General features: G+C 48.9%; 1 protein-coding gene across 1 annotated transcript in view; it reads left to right on the plus strand.

The window, feature by feature from the left end:
• Positions 1-24,816, plus strand: part of ITGA9 (integrin subunit alpha 9) — a gene marked incomplete at its 5' end in the record, with an annotated part of 338,540 nt that continues 313,724 nt past the window's right edge. The window contains 3 exons of the mRNA XM_024756339.1: positions 1-134; positions 16,242-16,369; positions 18,566-18,672. Coding sequence (XP_024612107.1) covers positions 1-134; positions 16,242-16,369; positions 18,566-18,672 — 369 coding nt within the window. The remainder of the gene's footprint in view (positions 135-16,241; positions 16,370-18,565; positions 18,673-24,816) is intronic.

The raw sequence follows: 24,816 nt of genomic DNA on the forward strand, positions 1-24,816 counted from the left end.
CTGGCGCTGGGGGCTGCGGGGAGCCCCGCGGGCGCCTACAATCTGGACCCGCAGCGCCCCGTGCGCTTCCAGGGTCCCGCCGGGTCCTTTTTCGGCTACGCGGTGCTGGAGCACTTCCACGACAACACGCGCTGGTGAGTGCCCTCCCGGCCCGGACCCTGACCCCGGCCCGGCTCGTCCCGCTGCAGCCGCCAGGCCGTCGCTGCCGCCGCCTTTCCGGCCTCTCCACGCCGCCGTCCCGAGGGGGCGATTTAAATGTCTCGGTTGTGCGTAGCTCAGCCGCCGAGGAAAGGCGGGGAGGAGGAAGGACGCCGGTTCCCGGTCCAGCGTACTGCCCGGTGGGCGCCCGAGTCGGAGGGGGCCGGGCGCCTCCCCGCCGGGGTTGCCCGTCGCTCGGCCTCCCAGCCAGACTCGGCTTAACTCTCTAGGTCGCAAAGTAACTTGGTTCTTCTGCCCCCGTGGGCCCCAGGCAGCCCGGCCAGAATCCCGAAGGCCCCGGGCTGCGGAGACAGACTCCTCAGTTCGGGGAACTCTTGGTGACACCCCACCCGCCTCGCCCCGGCTTTAAGCCTCTCCCGCCGGCTCTGCGCAGGAAGCAGAGTAACCCCGAGATGCGAGGGGAGTGGGCTGGGTGTGCGTGGGGTCGGGGATGCCGACTGTGTGGTTCCCCTTCTCGCTCACCAGGCCCTCTGCGGAAGCGAGCCGAGAGGGTCCGGAGGCAGGGAAGGGGATGGTCCTGGACCCCAGTGACAAGTCCGGTGGGACCGGTGGGTGATTTCTGGGGCAGCTACCCTGGAGACCGGTAGAGGTCAAGGAGTCCAGTTGCTCCCTGAATGTCTCCTTAAGAGTCCCAAGAGGTGGGAGCTCTCCCCATGAGGCACCACCTGTGACGGGGCACGGAGTGCTCAACCCCAGGGGAGAAGCACCAGGGGAGGTCCGTCTCCCCTTGGCCCTTTCCTATGGACAAGAGGGAATGAAACAGCCATAGGAGGGGTCAACCCCTCCTCAAGGAGTTAGGGTGTGGGTAGTTCCCCAGTGGGGCCCCAGATGACAGCTGGTCTAGGGCTGGTTTTATTGTGTGGTCACCAGTGTGGACATCCTTGGGGGCTGTAGGCTGGGAGGGCGAGGTCAGCCTTGTGTGTGCGCTCAGCATGCAGTTCTGCTTGGAGCTTGACAGAGGCTGATAGAAAAGGGAGGGTTTGTAGATTCGAGTCCTCTGGTGTTCCTGGAAAAGTGGAGAGTCCGTGACCAGCCAGCCCTTTAACAATCATGCTGTTTAGGAGAGCTGCCTCCAAGAAAACAAGTTTTTAAGGTTTTTGTGTAGCTCCTGTCCAGTTCCCTATCTCTCTCCCTACCCAGTTGCTGAGTTTAAGACCAGCTGTCTTTTCTTGCACTTGCCAAATCCCCCTTTTAAAGCAAAGCAGGCTGACGCCTTTTCTGTGTCCTCTGTACTCAGCATCCACTGTGGACTTTGGTAGAGAAGGTAGCCCGGGCAGGAGCAATTGGAGAACACATCCCAGGATCCTAGCCCGGGCTCCCGAACTGTGTGACCTTGGCACAAAGCATGTGGGGAGGGCTGTTAAAGATAGAAGGGCTGGGGCTTCCCTGGTGGTGCAGTGGTTAAGAATCCACCTGCCAATGCAGGGGACACGGGTTCGAGCCCCGGCCCGGGAAGATCCCACATGCCGTGGAGCAACTAAGCCCGTGCACCACAACTACTGAACCTGCGCTCTAGAGCTTGCGTGCCACAACTACTGAGCCCGCGTGCCACAACTACTGAAGCCCGTGCGCCTAGAGCCCGTGCTCCGCAACAAGAGAAGCCACTGCAGTGAGAAGCCTGCACGCACGCTGCAGCGAAGAGTAGCCCCAACCAGAGAATGAACCAACGCAGCCAAAAATAAAAATAAAAATAAATTAATTAATTAATTTAAAAAAATAGAAGGGCTACTCTGGGCAGGGGGCTGCTGAGGAGGGGCAGGCAGGGGAGCTGGAGCACCACATGGGGTCTGCAGCTCCGCAGCCTCATGGGTCTCTGAGCTCTTTGGGCCACGGGTAAAAAGCTGCCCCATTTTGGAAGTAGGGGGAGTCAAGAGCAGATCTGACTTGGAAAAAGAGTCCAGCCTGCTTTGTTTTAAAAAGGTGATGAGGAAAGGCTGTGTGGTATGAATATTTCAAGTATATTTCAATACTTCCAGTATTTCAGGGGTCCATCCACAGCCAGGCTTCCGGTCTCAAAATCGCTCTCTCTTGCTTCTGATACTGAGTGGGCTGCTCTTTTTATTGGAGCGCTTGTCCCTATAGCTTTTCAAGTACCAACTAATCTCTACTGCAGTCTATTTAAAGCAACTCTTCTTATTCCCTGCCCCCCAGTCCCTTAACTCTGTCTTAGTTTTTGCTTATCTCCTTGTCTTCTGTCCTCTTGTTATTTCTTCCTAGCGTCTTCCTCCCTATTCTTTTCTCTCTCCTCTCCCTTCCCCCCAGTATTCTTGGTCTTAGACCTTGACGGTTATTCTCTGCTGATTATGCTGCCCAGTCTTGGTATGCCAGTGGTCTTTGAAGCAAGAGACTTTCAGCATTTCCTATTTTCAACTTCTTTCTTTTCTTTATATCTTTAGAGGCTAGGCTTACTATGAGGCTAATGAAACTTCCACCAAAGGCCTCTCACTTGCACAGGCCCCTCCCTACCGAGGCCCTGTGCCTAATTCTGTATTTGTAATTTTGTATTAATTTTCTTAGAGGTAGTCGCCCTATATTTGTAGGATTCAGGCCCTGTGGAATCTGGGTCTACCCTAGGTCTCTACCTTAACTCTGGGGTTGGTTGCTTGACTTAGTGACTGATTGTTGGTCTCTTCCTACCAGGCAGTCCTTGGGCCCTGGATCTTTTAGCTTTGCTTGAGGGACATGCAGGTTGTTTCCAATTATTCACAATTATAAACATCAGCCGGGTAAACATCCTTCTAACAAAAGCCTTGCGGACATCCTTAATTATTTCCTTTGAATAAGTTCCTGGGCTTAGAATTGCTGGGTCAGAGAGGGAGGGAGGTTTTCAAGCATTTTCTCTGCGTTTCCAGAGTGCCAGTGAAGCTGAAGTGTGTACTTTAGGGAACTGTATTTAACTTTGGAGTAATTTACCAAAGGGCTGTTCCAGTCCAATGGAAGAGCATAGCCACCTACATGAGGGGGACTTGAAAAAAACGATCACAGAGAGTCAAATTGGGTGTGGGAGGTAAGTGACAGACACCAAGAGGACAATGTGTTAAAACTCTGAAAGGAAAAGGAGGCAGTGTTCGCTAAGCCTTGTATCTGCTGTCTTACTTTCTGAGCAGAAGTTACTCTTAAGCTTCTTCATTCAGTCTTAGTGGTTCAGTAGTTTTGCTTAGTGCTAATTAAACACCTCTGTACAGGTGGAAGGATTTGTTGTGTGTAGGGTAAGGGAGGGAGGAGAGTGTGCAGGGGGAGGGGCAGGGAGAGAGCCCAGGCACGACAGTCTGCAGCGGCCGGAACTGAAGGGTCCCCAGGTTGAGGGGACCCCGGGTGCACATCACAAAGCTCCTGCATATGCTCCGTCAGTAGGACTAGTGCTTCTTCTCTAATCCCCTAACTGAGCATTCCTAGCAGTTCTCTTTTAAGTAATAATTCTCACTGATCAGAGGTCCTATCTCTCTGTGTAAGGGATGGGGTGGCTTCGCTTTCCGAGCCCTGGGGACTGCGTCCTGCATGCGCAGTCATGTTGCATTGGGAACAGAGTCCTGGACCCAGCCTCTCTCCAAGGGTTTGGCTTGAGTGGCCTCTGCTGTCTGTCAATGCTCTGGGCAGTGAGCGTTGTCTCCATGGCCAGGTGGACCAGAATATGGCAGGCAGTGTGATAGATGTCATTTGTATCAGTTTGGATGCAAACATGCAAGTGACTCGGTTTCTTTTTTTTCCAGTGACACCCCGAGGGCATCTCCCTGCCCTGAGCTAGCGTCCTCCCCTAGACCTTCCACCACCTGGGTCTTCTTGCTCCCTTTGAACAATAGCAGGCGGTGCCAGGGAACACGGACAAAGCGGATTTCTGTCCCCTTCCTTTAGACACGGACTGGTCCCTCAGCTGCAGGGCAGACAACTGTAACACCCTGTGAGATAAATAAATGCAGCCCTGCTGGCTGGCGTAGAGCCCCAGAGCGGGTTTCTTTCACACCCTCCCTTCCCTCCTTCCTCTTGGCCCCAGACGCCCCGGAGTCCTAGGCGGTTGGGTGCATTGGCTTCCTTTCTGGAGACGTGCTTCCTGCCTCATCTCCGGGGACGCATCAAGACGGCTGTGCTCGGGCCCAGAGCAAGTGCTCGGAAATGGAAGAGGCGCCGGCATTTTGCTTTGTTAAGGTTGTTAGAGCATCGCTCAGTGAGGAACAGGAGGTGATTCAGAGCCGAGGGGACCATAGCATCCTCAATTTGCATGAAGGTTGAGAATTAAAAGAGCAAGCTAGATGGTCTGGCACTGCCAGCGCAGTTGCCGCGAGCCAGATATATTGCTGTCTAAATTAAAATTAATTACAACCAAGTAAAATGAAGAATTCAGTCGTACAGTCATCCTAGCCACATTTCAAGTGCTCAGTGGCCATGCGTGCCTCGTGGCTACTGTACTGGATAGCACACAGAACATTTTCACCGTCGCAGAAAATGCTGGTACTGGTTTGGAGCAATGACTTGTGTCTTAAAGGGCTAGCTAGACAGGGACTTCCCTGGTGGTCCAGTGGTTAGGCCTCGGCGCTTTCACTGCCATGGGCCTGAGTTCGATCCCTGGTCAGGGGACCAAGACGCCACAAGCCATGTGGTGCTGGCACCCCCCACCCTTCCGGCAAAAAAAAAAATAAAAGGCTAGACAATGACAAAAGGCAGTGTAAGAAAAGTCGACCCTTGTATTTGAGTATGAAAACTGAAATGAGGGAGCTTAACTAAAAGTTAAGACTGGGCAGCCTCTTTTCATCCATCAGACATTGGAGTGCCTACTCTGTGCTAAGGGCTGGGTATTCAAGAATGAAAAATGCACTCACAGCCTGATGGGTGAGAAGGTTGTGGGCTTCTCGTCTTGTGTGTCAGGCAGAGATGAGATGTGGGCTCCCATAGGGGAGAGGCTGGTCCTGGGGCAGCCCTAGGGACTTGTGATGGGCAGAGGAGAGTCCCGTGAAAGTAAAGCCTTCAGAAGGGGGACCCTGGGATCATGGGCCCCGCTCCTCATCCCCAGCCCCACCCGCCTTTGCGAGGAGACACCCAGAAATGATGGTGGTAGCCGGGCCTTCTCCTAACCTCTGTGGTGACCTCTCTGTCGCGTTCTGTCCCATGTCAGGCTCTCAGGTGGGGCTGTAGCTCCACTTCCCCATATGGATTTTCTGGAAGTAGCTTTTTCCAACCTCGTTCTTGGTTCTTACTGGCCCTGCAGAGCCTGCTTTCTCAGAGCACTCAAGAAGGGATGACACATGTATGAGGCCCGAGTTCTAAGGGGACCCGGAAAGCATCCCTTGGGGTTTCCAGGACGTTTCCCTGAAGATCTCAGGAGGCTGGCGAGGGTGCTGTTTCCTGAGCTAGTGCTGAACGCTGGCCAGGGGAGAGGCAGCTGTGTCCCTCAATAGAGAACCTTCCAGGGCAAGAAGACAGACTCTTCTCAGCCAGTTTCTAGCAGCCCAGAGTGTGAAAGTGTGAAGGGCCGGGCCCTGGCCAGCTCTGAGTCCCCGGTGACCTGCTGCTGGTCAGGAAATGGTCTCCTTCTGATAACTCCCATTGTGATTTGTCTGGGGAAAATGCCATATTCACATTTGTTAAAAGCAGCCATGGTGTTCTCAGAAATCATTTGTTTTCAAGGAAGTAGCATATAACTTTAAGAAATCAAAATGGGGACTTCCCTGGTAGTCCAGTAATTAAGACTCCGTGCTCCCAATGCAGGGAGCCTTGGGTTTGATCCCTGGTCAGGGAACTAGATCCCGCATGCCGCAACTAAGAGTCTGGAACTAAGATCCCCCATGCTGCAGCCAAGACCTGGTGCAGCCAAATAAGTAAATAAATGTTAAAAACAAAACAAAACAAAATGAACGATCCCATCAGATAGGATTTGCTGGGCATCTACAAGAGGTCCAGTGCTTTCACAAGCGTAATAGTCCCCAGTGGGATCTTTGGGACAACCTAGTGAGTGGTTTTCAGTTTGCCAGGTAGAGAACAAAGGCTTACAGAGTTACACACCTTGTCCAAGGTCCATCCCAGCCTTGGTGATGCATGCACATTGGGGGGCCTGTGCAAGAGAATTTTGGGGGTGGGCGGTAAGGCCGGTGAAAGAACTGGGGGTTGGGGAGGGAGAGTTGGAGTTGGGCAGGGAGAGCCTTGGACTGTGGTTGGGATCTGATTCAAGTCTTGCCACGGGCACACCCACCCCAAGATTATAATCAGTCCCTGGGGCTGCCTGGGAGACGCGTGGCCTCAGCTTGATTGCCTGGAGGGGGCTGCAGCTGGAGGCTGTCAGCTGACTGTCCTCTTGCAGCCAAAAGGCTTCAGGTGGTGCACACCTACCTCCACGGCGGCCACGGAGCCCATCGTGTGTGAAAGGCTGTGTTCGGAGATGTGAGGTGTGTTCTTCGGCCTGTGGTGTGGCTGGGATCATCTGTGCCTCTGCTTATCCCGCTGTATCAGTATTGGGGGCGCTGGGATTCTGGGCTGTTAGAATTGGCTCCTAGGCAGACTCCCAGGGTGCCTCTTCCTGACCTTTGGGAAGTCTCAGGTGAGGGACGGAGGAGGAAGAGAGCTCCCACCTTACCCTGAGCCATTGAGTCGCTGACGAGCATTTGGCTGGAGGGAGCTGCCAGACCTCAACCCTGGTACCTTGTGAACTGCAAAGCCTCAAGCCACGTGGATTTGGCGACCAACCAAAGCAAAGTGTTTGAGCATCACTCCTAAGTGAAAGTGAATCCAAGATTCGGAAAAATCCAGTCTTTGAAACCACAGGCTCACTTGGTCCCCAGTGTCTGCTTCTTTGGGAGAACAAAAAGGACTTGTGAGTTTAAGTTTGCAGCAGCAGCGGCAGCAGCAGGAATACACTTACAGGGCGCTAAGCCCGTATTAACTCACTTAATGTTCTCTGCAGTTGCTTCAGCTGGTTATCATTGTAGCCCCGTTCATGAAGGGGAAAACTGAGGCATAGAGACGGCGTTTGCCCAAGTCACATGGTGACTCAGTGGTCGAGCTGGGGCCTGCGCCTTTGCCTCTCAAGAAGTCAAGAGTCTGAGTTTGGAGCTTCAAGGCGCCCAAGCATCTGTGTCATGAGATTCTGTCTTACTTTCTTGGAAAAGTTATGGAATCACGGTCGTGGTTGCTTCCCTGTGACACCCTTTGCAGACGCTTTATTCAGGACCCACTGGATACCTGTGCAGAGATCCTGGGGTTCTGCTTTCCAGAGATGCTTGATCACTCAGTAAACAGGGACCAGTGATTCCGCCAGGGACTTTTGTAGGTCCTGCTGTCATGCTAAGTCTCTATAAGACAGAAGTGTCCTAGGAAAGATGGAGCGTTCTATTCCGTGTGTGCATCCTAGCCTCCCTGGGCTGCTTTTGTTACCATCCCTCCACCTGCTCCATTGAGTCCTCCGGGCTCCCATGGCTTATTTAAGAAGCTCTGTTTGGAGAGTAGATGGGAAAGGAAGCCATGGCGGCCCGTGTTTAGGATTTACCCCTGGGTTTGTTAAAGAAACCCACACAGAGTCAGAATTTCTGTACAGGCGGCCAACAATATGAGAGCAAATCTGAGCATAAAAAAAGTATGGAACGAACTTCCTCCATCTCAGCTCATCCCTTGGTGTGTTGAAGCCCAGGTGACCTCTCCCATTCTGGACTGTTTAGTGTTAAAATGCTGCAACGTGCACAGATGCCAGAGCAAAGTCGGCCGTGTGTGTGGGACACCGCAGCACTGCACAGGGTCCTGGCACCTCTTCTCCATCAGGCTGGGTCCTGGAGTGGATGTTCCAGACGCAGAGGAGTGGAGTTCTACCTGGCTCTGCTTTCATTGTGGCCCCTGGTTCCCCAGCAACAACCAAATCCGTGGTCTGTGCCATAATGGGGGGGGGTGCCTGACTTCGCCCCCATTTAGGAGCGGTGTGTTCTTGGCAAGTTACTTCAGCTGTTTGAGCCTCATTCCCTCCTCTATAAAAGAGGAATAATGAGAATTTGTCCCTCATCACATTGTGGGGAGATTAAATGAGATGATGTCTGCAAAGTCTGGAATGTAACATGCAGAACAGAGTAAACCCTGGATGAATATGAATAGCTATTTCTATTGCTACTTTGATCTGACATTTGAAGCCAATGGTCTTCATCCTGCCTTTAGATGCTAAAAGTTTGCTTTCAGTACATTTGTTGATCCATTTATTTATCAAAATGTGAGTGTCAGCACTCAATACAGAAATGAATGACAGAGTCTTGCATAAGACACTATTATGTGTGGTCTCTAAAATTTTGGTCATGCTCTACATAAATCTGCATTTTTGTGTATTCATTTGTATGTCTACTTCCAAAAGGATCTGAGATGGCTGCTTTAATTGGAGACCGTGGGATTGTAAACCCTAGAGTTTTTAAAATCTTTTTTAAAATTGAAGTATAATTGACTTACAATATTATATAAGTTTCAGGTGTACAACATAATAGTTCAAAATTTTTATAGATTATATTCCTTTTAAATTTATTACAAAATACTGACTATATTCCCTGTGCTGTACAATACATGCTTGTAGCTTATTTATTTTATACGTAATAGTTTGTATCTCTTAATTCCCTTCCTCTGTCCTGCCCTGTCCCCTCTTCCCTCTCCCCACTGTTAACCACTAGTTTCTTCTCTATATCTGTGAGTCTGCTTCTTTTTCGTTATATTCACTAGTTTGTTGCATTTTTAGATTCCGCATATCAGTGATAACATACTGTATTTATCCTTCTCTGTCTGACTTATTTCACTAAGAATAACACCATTCAGGTCCATCCATTGAAATTTTGCCATTTGCGTTCTTTTTTATGGCCGAGTAATGTTACATTATATTATATACCACATCTTCTTTATCCATTCATCTGTTGATGGACACTTAGTTTGCTTCCATATCTTGGCAATTGTAAATAATACCGCTTTGAACATTGGGATGCATGTATCTTTTTGAATTAGTCTTTTCTTTTTTTCTAGGAATGGAATTGCTGGGTCATATGGTAGTTCTATTTTTAGTTTTTTAAGGAAGCTCCCTACTGTTCCCCAAAGCAGCTACACCAGTTTATCCAATATATTCCCACCAACAGTGTAGGAGGGTTCCCTTTTCTCTACAGCCTCGCCAACATTTGTTATCTGTGGTCTTTTTGATGATGGCCATTCTGACAGGTGTGAGGTAAATCCTAGCATTTTGCATGCCTCTTCCTTTTCTCAGCGAGCAGGCGGGAGGTCACTTCTTTTCTGGGGAGCTCTGGCCCTCATCCCAGGCTCCAGGTAAGTCTGGGAGGTAGGTCCACTCTTGCAAGGTGCTGGTGAGAATTTTACCCCCCCAAAAAAAGTAAATGTGAAAGTATTGACCTATTTTTCTTGGAGAAGAAAACTTTCACGAGAAACCAACAGGAAGATTTCAGGACTCAGGTCTCCAGAGCTCTGCAGCTTGCTCTGCCTCTTGAATTTTAATGTTTACTTGATGCTCTCAGGTGGGGAAGGAAAACCTCGGCTCTTTGCCATGTTTCCTTCTCCGGGTACATCTACCAGGACCTGAGCCCCTGGATGGGGCAGCAGCCTCTGAGGACCCTTTACTCCCATCTAGAGTGGCCAGGGGGGCTAATTTCTCTCCGGGATGGGACCCTCCCGGTGACTCTGTTCTTTCCCGGTTGGTCGTGGAATTCTACCTATTTCCTTCTCTGGGGAGTGAAGGATTTGGCATGGTAAGGTGGCTTTCCTGGCACTGTCTTTCCCACTGCTCAAGTCTTGGCTGTGTTTTGTGCAGTAAGGGATGTGGAGTGATACCTGGGGTTTCCCTGAGGTGTGGTGGACACGCAGTGATTGAATTCCACTCCTGTAACTAAAACGTGGTCCCCAGGGAAGTTTTCGTTTGGGGATCAAATGCCTGAAAGCAAACCTAATGGGTTTAAGGTTTTTAATCCCCAGTTGCTGTCCTCGATCTGGCTGTAATTTTGCCCTGCAGAATCACTTCTGTGGTATTTGTAGGAAGGGAGGGAGCCCTTGGGATGATGTCAGTTCCGAGCCTCCCCCAGGGAAGTAGCTGTGGTTCAGCCCTTTTCTGCCACCTGCTCCCAGGGGAATTGACTGGTGGTTTGCTCTCAGGAGGTGAGGGATGGGTTCAGAGTAGGATGGGAGGCTGGACTGGAGCCTTGGTAACCTGCTTCCCCACACACAGGTCAACCAAGGAAGTGGCTCTGTTGGAAATATGGAGTGCATTTAAACTGCCACAGTAGGAGGGAAGGACTTCCCTGGTGGTCCAGTGGTAAAGAATCTGCCTTCCAATACAGGGGACACAGGTTCAATCCCTGGTCAGGGAACTAAGATCCCACATGCCGTGGGGCAATTAAGCCCGTGAGCCACAACTACTGAGCTCGCACACCTCAACTAGAGCCCGCGTGCCGCAAACGACAGAGCCCACGCGCTCTGGAACCTGCGTGCCACAACTACAGAGCCCATGAGCCCTGGAGCCTGCGCGCCACAACCAAAGAGGGAAAACCCACACGCCTCAACTAGAGAGAAGCCCGTGAGCCGCAACAAAGAGCCTGCGTACCGCAACTAAGACCTGATGCAGCCATAAATCAATAAATAAAAGTGGGAGTTCGGGGGGGGACTGGAAAGAACATGCCCTTGGATATGGACACCCTGGGTTCAAATCCCAGCCACTTATCAGCAATGTGACCCACCGTTTCTAAGTGCACACTAGAAGCTGCCTGACAGGATTGCCTTGAGCAGGAAATCAGACAACCCATGATCATAACTGGGGCTGGCAGATGAACGATGGGCCCACATTTCCAAATAGGTTCGTGAACTGCTCATGAAGAGAGGCGGCACCTCATGATAGTTTTGATTGGCATTTCTCTAATAATTAGTGATGTTGAGCATCTCTTCATGTGTCTATTGGCCGTCTGTATGTCTTCTTTGCAGATATCTCTATTTAGGTCTTTTCCCATTTTTTTTTTTTTTTTTTTTTTTTTTTTTTTTTTTTTTTTTTTTTTTATTTTCTTTTTTTTTTTTTCCCATTATAGTTTGGAAATTAAGCCCTTGGCTGCATCATTTGCAAATATTTTCTCCCTGTCTATATAGGTTGTCTTATCGTTCTGTTTATGGTTTCCTTTGCTGTGCAAAAGCTTGTAAGTTTTATTAGGTCCCATTTGTTTATTTTTTGCTTTTATTTCTATTGCCTTGGGAGACTGACCTAAGAAAACAGTGGTATGTTTTATATCAGAGAATGTTTTGCCTATGTTCTCTTCTAAACAGCAAGGTCCTATTATGTAGCACAGGGAACTATAATCAATATCTTGTGACAAACCATAATGGAAAAGAAAATGAAAAAGAATATATATGTATAACTGAGTCACTTTGCCGTACAACATTTTCAATCAACTATACTTCAGTAAAATACAGAGAGAGACAGAGAGAGGCTAACCTCTGGGTAGCACCACGCCAACCATGTGAACGTTCTAGGAAAGCAAGAAGATGATTGAGATTCAGCCTGATGGGGAGGAGAAGGACCATCTTTCAGTTCCAAACCCCTGTCTGTCCTTTGGGGACAGAGCTTCCAATCTAAGTTCTAAGCTCAGGGCCACCTGCGAAGCATCGCATGCCTTTTTCAGACAAGGTCACATGTGTGAGTGGCTGGCACCAGAGAGGGTTCTCGATACCTGTTGGCTCCCTTTTCCTCCTTTCTGGCTGACGTGGGATGGGCAGAGTAGGGGAGTGGGCCCTGCACCCCACTGCTGGGGTGCGTGCTGCACTTGGTGTCTTACCGTGCTTTGTGGGCTCAGGCAAGTCCCATGACCTTGTGTGGCCACCTGCTTCTCCATCTGTAAAGTGGGGATAATATCAGTGCCTCCCATAGGCTTGCTGTGAAGATGAAATGCGGTTGTGCCCAGAGGGAGCCTAGCCCAGCACCTGCACAGTCCAAGGGCCCATTACAGGCTGGTTGTCCTTGTAATTAGGAACCCAAGCTCTGAGTTAAGGAGGAAGCTAAAATGTCTGGGAAGTTTGTATGCTTCTTTAACTGGGGATGAGAGAGGAGAGCCTTGCTTCTCGGGGTCATCAGTTCATACGGGCCCCAGATGAACGTGATTATTTGTAATCAGCGTAGGTGGTTCTGTAACACTTCTTAGATTATAAATCACCTGGGGAGCTTGTTAAAATGCACGTTCTGATTTAGCAGGCTGGGGATGGAGCCTGAGATCCTGCATTCCCATCAGGCTCCCAGGTGTTTTCCATGCTGCTGGCCTGAGGACCACACTTGAAGTAGCAAGCAAAGGTCCGAAACAGCCTGATGATTTATCACTGGGACCCTGTTGGTGGGGACACTCCTTTAGATGGTAACTGTACAGAGGAAAGAAACATCTTATTGTCTTGTCAGGAGTGCCGGGAAAGATTCTGGGGGCGGGGGGGGACATTTGAAGTGGCTGGGATGTCTCTCTGTAACTGAGAACGAGAAAAAAAGCAGATGGCATCTTTCAGTGGCATGCCCTGAACTCTGGGCCAGTGCCCTCTCTCTTGGGGCCAGCCTGGTGAGTAACCAGCTGAACTAGCTTCAGAAGAGGCAAGCTCATCGGCTGGCCTGTAGAGCAGTCTTGCTGGCCGGCCGCCTAGGTAAAGAGCAGCACCAGGCTGCGGAGGAAGCCACGATGTTCTGTGAACACAGAGATACGGGCTCGTCCTCCAGCGAGCCACCACTGTGAATGTCATGCACACAAGTGCACACACGACCCCTTATCTCTTGCTTCATTTCTTGTTAGATTTGGGGGAAAAAACCTCCTCTGAGCAGCTGATTAAGAGTTTGAACCGGATGGTTGTTACCAGTGCTTGATCAGCCCTTGTTGTTAGGATCATTGAGTACCTTGGGCTTGGAAGGAAAACATAATTCAGCAGGTCCCTTCTCCAACTTTCGATTCTGAAATAAGTTTCTGCTTCTCTGTCTCAGCTCTCGGCTGGGAAAAGCAGTGCTGAGATTTAAGCTCTCCAGGGTCCTTCCTGTTTGGATACCTGCGTATCTGTGTTGAGAAGTCTGGAGCAGTGGCAGTCTGTGGAAGGTCTGGGGTTCCAATGCCACTGTGGGGGACATAATAGAGAAACAGGCCATTGTTTCTTGCAGCCATTTCCTTTCCTTTGTACATGATGAATTCTCCCCCTTGTTTAGTTCTTGTGATTTTTTTTTAATAGCGTGGATTGCAATTGGCGTTTATTCGCTGTGCTGATATAAATTCGGAGTTGGTGGGAATTTCTGGACCCAGGTCTGTCCCATGGGGGTTTTCTAGTGGAGGAGGTATTTTATGTTCCACAGCTCCGATGGCCTGCCATGTGGAAAGGCGGTGGGTGTTACAGTGTAGAGATGGCAAGCTGCTGATGCCTCTCACCTGTGTAAACACAGCCAGCATTAGAGAGCCACCCTTGGCCGAGCCCCGGTGGCTCTGGAGCTCAGCCCCAGAAGCCGGGGTGGAGGGGGGAAATTGACCCCTTCATGTGGCTTTCTTCTCACTGGAGTTTCATTTGGTGTGTCGTCCTGTATTTGAGTGAGAGCAGTCGCAGGCCGGCTAAGCTGCCCTCATGTGGTTGATGGAAGCAGTGTGGTCTGTGGGGAAAGTGCTTGCTAGGATTTCCAAAGGTGATGGGTTCCAGCCCCCCTTCTGCTTGGGGGTCCTGCAGCTGTGGCCCATCGTGGTGAGGCAGAGGCTGGGAGCTGCCTGGGGAGCACTGGCGGGTTGCGGATCCTGGGCTGTTACTGAGTGGCAGCAGGCAGCTTGGGGGTGCCCTCACTGCTGGGGGCCTGGCTCCTCTCACCCCTCAGTGTGGTATGATTTGATTCCTCATAGGATCAGATCCAGACGCTCTGAGACTGACCTGGAAAGAAAGGTTCCACTAAGGAGACCCTTCCTAGTCTGGGGGTTGAAGGATTGGGCTCAGGGGACCCACGTGCCTCCTTGTGAACCTGACACCATGTCTCTGAGCCAGATTAGGGTGGTGTCCCTGTGGGGTCTGCCAGCCTTTGCTGAAGGCCCATCTGAGGGTCTCAGCCCTCCGTTTTCGGATCTGGATATCTCCACCCCTTCGCTCAGCCGGAGCGTTGGAGGGGAGCAGCGTCATTCTGAGACCAGGGTTGGGGTGAACGTTCGAGATCCCAAGATGAAGGTGGCTTTTAGGACAGAGTTGGAGGGGGGAGCCTTTGTCAGCTTTCTACAGCCCTAGGGAGGCTGTTTAAGGTCCTTCTAACCTGTGCTTTTAGACACCTTTTCCAGAGATGCATGACGGAGAATGCTTTCCATTCCAAGGCCAGTGGGAAATGATCTATTTCATAACATGCCCGATAGCCTTGGGAGGGAATCGCATCTGCCTTCCAGGCTGCTTGAGATACGGGGCAGCTCACGTTCCGGTTGAGCAGTGGCTTGGCACTGTCTACTCTTTGAACATCGGCATGGGTTTTGTTTAAAGTTTCGTTGTACAGGTCCTTGTAGCTCAGCACCAACAATTCCTGACTGGGGGTAGTTAGTATTCTTTGCTACAGCTCTTTGGTTGACTGCTTTCCAGAAACAATGCACAAAACTGTAGGTCAGAATTGGTTTTGTAACATCTGGAGGGGAATGTGTGCCATTCCCCCACGTTCTGTACCCAAATGTGTGTCTCTGTCATCTTGGTGTGTCTTGCTCTTTTCCTCCAGTGGGCAAGGGCCCTGCTGGGGACGGCTCATCCCCAGGGCAGCTTTTCAGTTCAAGATGAAAGCACAACCACGTTCGTGCCCTGTTGTGGCCAAACTCTTCTATCTCCGGTTTGCTTTGGGCTAGAGGACGCAGTTTATAATTCCACATTGCTGCTACTTCTTTCCTGTCACCCCTAAATGTACACGTGTGTGTGGCAGGGAGGGGCAAGAGGGGGACATGGGTCAAAAGGCATTTCTAAATTTCATTTTTATTTGTTCACTAAAGTTTTTAAAAGGTTGAAGTATAACCCATCCAGAAGAGTGCCCATTGACATATCTACAGTTGAATAAATTTTCACAAATTTGTATAAACACCACTCAGTTTGAAAAAGAGAACATTTTAAGCACCTCCCTCCAGGAGCCCTTCTTCCTGGTTACAACCCTCTTCCATCTCCCGAGGTAGCCAACCTTTAACACAACTGTTAAATTTCACCTACTTTTGAACATGAGATAAGTGGAATCAGGCAGTGAGTACACTACTGTCCCCAGTGTCTTTTGCTCAGTGTTTGTGAGTTTCATTCATGAGGTTGCAGTTGACTGTTCATTGATTTTCATTGCCGTACAGAATTCTATTTCTACACCACAGTTTATTTATGCATTCTAGCATTGATGGATCTTTGGGTTTCTTCTAGTTTGGGGCCGTTTCACACCCAGCTGTGAACATTTTGTGCATGTCTCCTGTAGACATATGTGCGTTTCTGTTGGGTATGTTCCTAGATATGAGATAGCTGGGTCAGAAGGTAGGCACTGTTTTAGCTTTCTTAGGAGTTGAATCACTTTTCCAAAGTGGTCGTGATGGTTTACACTCCCCACAGCATGGTGTGAGGGTCCCAGGTGCTCCATATCCTGTCAGCACTTGGCGTTTTCAGTCTTTTTGGTTTTAGCCTTCTAGGTGGTGTGAAGTGGTATCTCATTTGGATTTCTCTGATAACTAATAGAGTTGAGTACCTTTTCATATGTTTATTGGCCATTTATCTTTCTTCATCAAGGATCTGTTCAAGTCTTTGGTCTATTATTCTATTGGTTTGTTTGTATTTTTGTTATTGATCTGTGGGAGTTCTTTATACATTCTGGATAGGAACTGTTTGTTGGTGGTATGTGTTCCCAACCAAACTCAGATTTTTTTCCAGGCATGTTAAAATCATAACAGGTTCACTGTAGGAGTCCCTCCCCTCTGCCCCCACCCCCCTCCAGCACTGTGTAGTGCTGGGGTATGATCTCCCAGGGAGCATTCAGACAACACACCCATGGTTGGGTGAGGATTTAACCATTAGCTGCCCTTTCTTAGTACCGAATGCCCTTTCTTCTTGATGTGCAGGGTCCTTGTGGGTGCACCAAAGGCGGATTCCAAGTACAGCGCTTCAGTGAAGTCCCCTGGGGCTGTGTTTAAGTGCCGCGTCCACACCAACCCTGACCGGAGATGCACCGAACTGGACATGGCTCGAGGTGAGTGGATTTTCACTGCCAAGATGGGAATGGGTATCACACCCTCACACTTTCCTCTTTTGCTTCCTGATTATTCATCCATTTTTCCTTCCTTCCTTCCACCCATCCACCCACCACATATTGAGTATCTGTTACTTTGTAAACATTGGGATACACCAAAGATCCTGCTGTCCTGGGCCTTATAAATTAGTAGGCAAAAGAGATATTAAACAAATAATTGAGTGTGAGGAGATCAGAGGGGAGGTGAGTATTTGATCTGATCTAGATTGGAGGGTCTGGGGCAGTGACTTTTACAATGACCGGAAAGATGCACAGCAGTAAGCCGGGCAGGTACAGGACGCAGAACCTCCAAGTGGAGGAAAGTTTGTGCCATTTTAAAATTTAGAGCAAGCACAGCATCACTGGAGTGGTGAGCAGGGGAGCGCTGGAAGCAGAGGAGGTTGGTGAGGTGGGCTGGGGCTGGACTACACAGGGCCCGACAGGCTGGGGTAAGGTGTTGGGATTCTATCCTACGTGCAAGGTGGGAGGCCATTAAAAGCAATGTTAGGTTTTATATTTTAAGTAGGAAAAGATATGACTGAGGGATGTTTATAAGAGCCCGCTTGGTCTGGTGGAAAATATATCATCCTTGGAGTCAGATCTGCCTGGGTTCAGAGCCCAGCTCTGCCAGTTACTCACTGGGACTTACTGGGAATGTCCCAGAGCCTCTTTGGCCTCAGTTGCCTCACCTGTAAAGTCAGAAGGAAGATAGCTATCTCATAAGGATTACCTTGAGAGGATTGATGAGATAATAGAGATGAATACACAGAACTGTGCTTGGCACATAGTCGGTTCTCAATAAGTAAGAGCTATATTTTATTATACTCATCAATTCAAGACCTCACTTTCTTCAAAGTCCTTTCCCCTCAAGATCTTCTAACTATTATTTTTTTTAAATGAAGAATTGTCACGATTTTCTGTAGCAGAAATAGGGGAGGTGTCCATGGTGTCTACGACTGGTTTGTGGGCTGTTTGTTACTGGTATATAACAAATTAAGGAGCTGACTTCGTAATATAAATCAATGTACTGCTTCCTTCCTTGAGAAAGTCTTGCTATGAAAAAAAATTGACTGAATTAAACAACATACGTGGTGGTGGAGTCAACTTGCATCTTGTTACCAGTTCCTTATTTACGGACTGGTAATGTAATAGGGGCGGGGCAGCCGCGCGGCTGTTACCGCGAGAGCCGAAGTGCAGAGGTCAGAGGTCCCGCTCCGCCAGGTCAGCAGGGAAGCGGTCATCGCGGCGGAGAGCGTGGAGACAGGCGGGTCACGGCCTTCTCCCTGGGGCCCTCCAGGCCTTTCGGCCTCCGCCGGTGGGTGAGCTGGGGGCCCGGGGACAGGCCGAGGGCTGTGTCCTGCAGGGCTCCAGAGCCCTTGTCACTGGGCCCCGGCCTTGAGACAGCGGCGAACCTCTCCCTCATGCCCACCTCCGCGACCTAATGGCGGCGGCGGTCACCCTGGATCGCAGTCTGCGGGACCTGGCCCCGAGTTGGGCGGCCTAAGGAGCCTGAGGGCCCTTTGGGTCCTGGGCGTCTGGCTCCCTCAGCGATGACGGCTGGGCGGGGTCTGGGGACCTGGCCCTGAGGGCGCCGCCAGCTGAGATCTGCCTCCTCAGCCGGGCTGGCACTGGGCACTGACGGGAGGACCCGGGCTGGGTGCTGGACCAGCGCTCCCGGGCAGGGTGACCGGCCTGTGTAGGGACCCCTCCTCTTAACGAGGCCTGGACCTAGGAGGGCGAAAGTTGATCCTTGGGACCTTGCCCTTTCTTGTCATAACAGAGACTAACATTTGTCTGGTGGACGTTTACAGCAACATCGTGACCCGACCTCAGGAACAAAGGATCTGACACCAAGAAGCTTCCAGAAACTAACCCTGCCCGTGCCTCACCTTTCCTGTAAAAGGGCTTTGCTGTAAGCTTTCAGGGAGTGTGGAGTTTTCTAAGCCTTGAGCCACCTGTCACCTTGCAGGGCACTGCAATAAACCTTTCTCTGTTCCCAATTCCGACTTTCGTATTGTTTGGCCTCACTGTGCATCGGGCACAGGGTCCTGCGTTCGGTAACAGTAACAAACACTTGGGTTGTTTGTTACGCCCTTTGGAAAGCAGACAGGAGAGTAGCATTCCTCAGTCCAAGCCTGGTTTTTCTCTTTCCTCCAGGGAAGAATCGGGGCATGCCCTGTGGAAAGACCTGCCGGGAAGACAGAGATGATGAGTGGATGGGGGTGAGCCTGGCTCGGCAGCCCAAGGCTGATGGCCGTGTGCTGGTAAGGCCTACTGGGGGAGCCATGGGGAGAGGGTGGCACCCTGGAAATGAATGACCTTGACCCCTTAGGAAAGCTGAATGGCATGGCAATAAGGGCATGGCTTTGAGATTGCCTCTTCTGGACTACTACTTGGACAAATCATTAATCTACTTTCTTCATCTGTCAAATGTTAATAATGTCTGTCCAGGGTGCTGAGATGTTGTTATTGAAAAATGGCAAATGAAATGTAGGTGAAAAGTACTTTGCAAATCTCGTTCATTACATGAGCATTTTCTTGTGGGTATCTTTTTAAATTGAGGTATAACTTACATAAAATGCACAGATCTTAAGATTACAGTTTGGGTAATACATTTGTACATACTTGTGTGACCACCCACCCATCAAGATATAGAATATTTCTGTTGTCCCCAAAAGTCCTCTTATGTTTCTTACTAGTCAACTACTCCCACTTCAAGGCAACCACTGTTATGATGTGTACTACTGTGGGTTACTTCTGCTTTTTCAAGAACTTCATATAAATGGAATCCTACAGTGTGTGTTCTTGTGTGTAAGGCTTTTTTTCACTCAAAAGAATACTTTTGAGATTAATCCATATTGTGTGTATCAGTACTTCATTCCTACTTATTCCTACACAGTATAATATTTTATGAAATACATATACGTTGTTTTAAAATAGTCATTTATTTCCTTCCCAAAGTGCATATGATATATTCTGATCTATTAGGTGCTTTGAGGGAGATGCAAGGAAGAAGATGTCTTTGCCCTTGAGACTTGCGACATGCTGGGACTGCCCAGTAAAGCAGTCATTATTTAAATTTATCAGAATTAGATAAAAAATTCAGTTTAGTCACTCTAGTCACATTTCAAGTGCTCAGTAGTCACAGATGTCTGCTGGCTGCTGTGTTGGCTGGCACAGAGGAAACATTTCCATCATTGTAGAGCGTTTTATTGGCCTCAACAAAATCTCTCACTGACCCAGAGGTCTTGTTTTGTCCATTTTTGTCTTTTACAGTTTTCTCTTGAGGTATAACACTAAAGTTCTTAATATGCACAATTTCAGTGAGTAGCTGGATGGATGTTTTCATGTACATGTACTCATGTATCTGACTTCATAGGCCTTTTCTTGGAAGCTGTATAAAGATTTTTGTTGTAAAAGCATGAGATTAAGACGGGAAAATAAAACTAGCTGCTGTTTATGGAGGGCTTCCTCTGGGCCACAGGCTATAAAGCTGAGGGTTTCACATATATTTAATCCCTGGGGGAAACAGGTTTTCCTTAAGGATCTAGGCAAAATGTTTCTGACCTCTCCCTGAAGAGTCCATTTTGTGTTAGACTTCTCTGTGCGGGGTTGTTGGTCTGAATTTCACCTGCCTTATCAGCACAAACTAAGCCTCTTGCTGTCGGACCCCTTTGGGGAGGGAGGAAGCAGCTGGATGCTGTTGCAGCGTCGGTGGGCCTCCCTACTGGACAGCATAAGTCCTGTGGAGGCCCCCATCCCAAAGTTTGCCTTGGTTTCCAGCCCTTTAATCACTGTCACCTGCTGCCCCGGACCCTCTCCAACCTCTGCCTTTCCTCAGACACGGTGGCCTGACCCTGACTGCGTGACCAGGCCCCATGAGGCTTGTCTGCCATCCTATGGGAAGGAGGGGAAGAAGCTGATCCATCTATAAATCAGACTGGCCCTGAGGTCAGTATTAAGAACAAAGGAGGTGGTGGCCTGGTGACAGCAAAATACGTAGGGTTCCTGAGAGCCTTGAACCTAGATCCAGTGGTTAGTCCCGTGAAACATGTCCCCTCCCCATGGAAGGATGACCTCCACGTGGCTGAGGGCTTATTTCCAGAGGGTTCTGCACTTTTGCAAATGAGTATCAGGAGGGGGCCATCTCTGTGGACATGAAGAGCAATGAGGATCACGGGGACAGTTGAGCCAAAGAAGCTAAGAAGGCAGAGCTGGAAGGTTTGTGCCAAGGGTGCTGTGATTATCCTGTTCTAATTCATTGCATGCAAAGCTAATTTTCTCATCTTTTACACAGTTACTGCATCATCTATTTAATAAGCCTCTCTGGGGGGTGGGGTGGGGAAGGACGGGCATGCAGCAGCATCTGCTTTCCTCATGGCTTTTTAATATTGTGGTCAAAAACAACATGAAATTTACCATCGCATCCATTGTTACATGTATAGTATAGTAGTGTTAACTATATATACATCATTGTAGAGCAGATTTCTAGAACTTTTTCATCTTGCAAAGCAAACTCTAAACTCATCGAACAATAAGTCGCCCTCTCCCCCTCCCCCCAACTTCCTTTTCTTAAGAGTTTGGCAACTTTACATACTGCATGATTCCATTTGTATGAGGCATTTGTCTTTTTTGTGTGTGTGTGAGTTAAAATTTTTTACTTAAAAATGTTGCATATATTCTTTTGTTTTTTCACTTAATGTTACATTTTTATTATTTATTTTTTAATTTTTAATAAATTTATTTATTTATTTATTTTTGGCTGTGTTGTGTCTTCGTTGCTGCGCGCAGGCTTTCTCTAGTTGTGGCGAGCGGGGGCTGCTCTTCGTTGCAGTGCGCAGGCTTCTCCTTACAGTGGCTTCTCTTGTTGCGGAGCACGGGCTCTAGGCGCATGGGCCTCAGTAGTGGTGGCACGCGGGCTCAGTAATTGAGGCTTGTGGGCTCTAGAGCATGCTAGAGCATGGCGCATGGGCTTAGTTGCTACGCGGCATGTGGGATCTTCCCGGACCAGGGCTAGGACCTGTGTCCCCTGCATTGGCAGGCGTATTCTTAACCACTGCGCCACCAGGGAAGCCCCGATGTTACATTTTTAAAGTTTTGTCAATGTGGTTAATATTCTCTGTAGTATTCTGTTTTTTTTTTTTTTTTTTGGTTAACTGGCTGATTTCACTTGGCATAGTGTTCTCAAGTTTCATTCATATTGTAGCACAGGACAGGATTTCCTTAATTTTTTTTTTTTCCTTTCCTTAATTTTTAAGACTCAATAATATTTCACTGTACGTATGTACTACACATTCTTTATCCATTCATCCATTGATGGATATTTGGGTTGCTTCTACGTCTGTTTTTTTGGCCATGCCGCTCAGCATGCAGGATCTTAGTTCCCCGACCAGGGATCGAACCTGGGCCCCCTGCAGTGGAAGGGCAGAGTTCCAACCACTGGACCACCAGGGAAGTCCTGCTTCCACACGTTGGCTATTGTCAATAATGTTGCTATGAACATGGGTGTGCAAATCTCTCTACAAGATCCTGTTTTCATTTCTTTTGTATCTAAACCCAGAAGTGGGATTGCTAAATCCTATGGTAATTCTATTTTTAATTTTTTGAGGAACCTCTATATTGTTTTCCACAGTAGCTGTACCATTTTACATCCCCACCAACAATGCACAAGAGGAGGGTTCCAGTTTCTCCATGTCCTTGTCAACACTTTTTTTTTATGATGGCCCTCTTAATGGGTATGAGATTATATCTCATTGTGATTTGTATTTCCCTAATGATTAGTGAGGTTGAGCATCTTTTCATATGCTGGTTGGCCATTTGTATGTCTTCTTTGGAGAAATGTCTGTTCAAGTTCTTTGCTTATTTTTTAATTTTTATTTTTTTGTGGTATGCGGGCCTCTCACTGTTGTGGCCCCTCCCGTTGCGGAGCGCAGACTCAGCGGCCATGGCTCACAGGCCTAGCTGCTCCGTGGCATGTGGGATCTTCCCGGACTGGGGTACGAACCCATGTCCCCTGCATTGGCAGGCGGACTCTCACCCACTGCGCCACCAGGGAAGCCCTCTTTGCTTATTTTTAAATTGGATTTTTTTTTGTTAAGTTGTTCTCGTGGCTTTTTGCACGTGTGCCATCTTGCCAGGAAACGTCTGTCCCCAGTCCCCTCTGTCCTCCCTGGTTTAGACTCTACCACCTCCATGAAGCCTGTCATCAGTGACGGTGCTGTCTAGAACAAGCTTGGCATCTTTTGTGTCATTAGGAACTCAGCATTATGTCGTTACCTTATGTGCATGACTTATTTTGTGTATATGTCCTTTTTAATGGAAATCACTTGGGTATAGAGACATTTTAATGGAAATCACTGGGGTATAGAGAATCTTCTACCCTTTTAACTCAGCACATGGAGAAGGTCTCGCTAAGGAATGGGTCTGAAAGTGTGTTTGAATAATGTAGGGGCTGAGCGTCAATGTTAAAACAATTAGAAACCAAATTAGTTGCCATCTCTTGGTGGCTGATTCTAAGCAGTTGATGGAAGCTTGAGGAAAAGGCTGTAAGTCGCCCCTAGGAAATGACAGGTGACAACAGGGTACAAGGAGTGGCCACCTAGTCCATATTCATGTTTTGGAGGCTTCATATCCATTTGCTTTTTCATTAATGTCTTATTTCTACCTGTCAAAGCTTTCTGGGAGGTAGGTATTTATTTTAAAATTAAGAACAGGAAGATATGTGTTATTCAAATATGGTTTTTTTTACATTTTTATTGGAGTATAATTGCTTTACAATGGTGTGTTAGTTTCTGCTTTATAACAAAGTGAATCAGTTATACATATACATATGTTCCCATATCTCTTCCCTCTTGCGTCTCCCTCCCTCCCACCCTCCCTATCCCACCCCTCCAGGCGGTCACAAAGCACCAAGCTGATCTCCCTGTGCTATATCAAATATGTTTTGAGAACTCAGGAGGTGCCTGGGGGTGTGGGCATGACACCTGTATCCCCAAGGAGCATAGTATTGGATTCCAGGGTTGGGCTTGAAGAGGGAAAGGTTGGATGGCTTTTTTTGAAAATGGCATCTGGTGCTGATTTCAAAGTAAAGAACAGATAGAGGGGCTTCCCTGGTGGCGCATTGGTTAAGAATCCGCCTGCCAATGCAGGGGACACGGGTTCGAGCCCTGGTCCGGGAAGATCCCACATGCCACAGAGCAACTAAGCCCGTGCGCCACAGCAACTGAGCCTGCGCTCTGGAACCCGCGAGCCACAACTACTGAGCCAGCATGCCACAACTACTGAAGCCCGCGTGCCTAGAGCCCATGCTCCGCAACAAGAGAAGCCACTGCAATGAGAAGCCCGCACACAAGAGTAGCCTGTGCTTGCTGCAACTAGAGAAAAGCCTGTGCGCAGCAACGAAAACCCAACACAGCCAAAAATAAAATAATAAAATAAATAAATTTTAAAAACCCAAAAAAACAGAGAGTTTGAAAACTGTGACAGGGAGTCAAGTATCTCGATGACACATGGCATTTTCTGGCCTCATGGACCGGCAGCCAGCTGTGGCAAGACCCAGGACGTTGGGCTGGTCTGGCAGGCTGCCCTTGGCTCAGTACCTACCAGTCTCGGATCCACATATGTTGTGGTTCCTTCCATTGCCCCAGGGAAGAAATGATACCTGGAGTGAACACAGCATTGGGATTAGAGGCAAGCCCCTTCCCTTCCCGCACTCCCAGATGCAGATGACAGTTTAAGAAGTCGGGGGGAAAAATCACTTCTGGTAATAACCACTCAACAAACCCAGTACAGGCACTGAGTCGTCTCTTGGACCTGGGAGGGCAGCTCACAATGTTCAAGTCTGACATTTCTGCTTTTCAGCAGAGTCTGCAAGCCTCAGACAACAACTGAAGTCAGCATCTAGCTGACTTCTGGGAGGAAGCGGTGTTCCCCAGCTCTATCTCTTGGCTGTTTCCTTTCCGAGCATCAGGGCAGTTGCTATCTATTCACCACTTCTCATCTGTCCATTTTTTCAAAGCCACAGGATACACTTTTGCATTTACTTCTGTTGCTTTGTTTCCTGATTTTTTTTTTTAAGTGAACTTTTTGCTGAGCTTTAACATCCATGCAGGAAAGTGCACAAATCATCTGTGTACATCTAGATGAGTTTTCAGTAGGTGAACATTTTCAGAATGAGTTTCCCAGAACCCCAGAAGTCACCTTCCCTGGACCTCCCAGGCCATTCCCTCCTCCCTTGGAGTGGAAGGTTCTTTGAGGGGTGGAATCTGTGGCATCAGGGCCCTGATCCCCTCCATCCCCTGTTCTCAGTGGCCCAGGGCCTGGTCCAGCCTGTGCTGAATGGACCCGAGGCATGGGAAAGCTCTGGCCATCTGTGCATGGCAAATGCATGTGTAAGAGGGTGAGGAGGG

Source organism: Neophocaena asiaeorientalis, unplaced genomic scaffold (genome assembly GCF_003031525.2).
Source record: "Neophocaena asiaeorientalis asiaeorientalis breed wild unplaced genomic scaffold, Neophocaena_asiaeorientalis_V1.1 scaffold265, whole genome shotgun sequence".
Taxonomy (NCBI): Eukaryota; Metazoa; Chordata; class Mammalia; order Artiodactyla; family Phocoenidae; genus Neophocaena; species Neophocaena asiaeorientalis.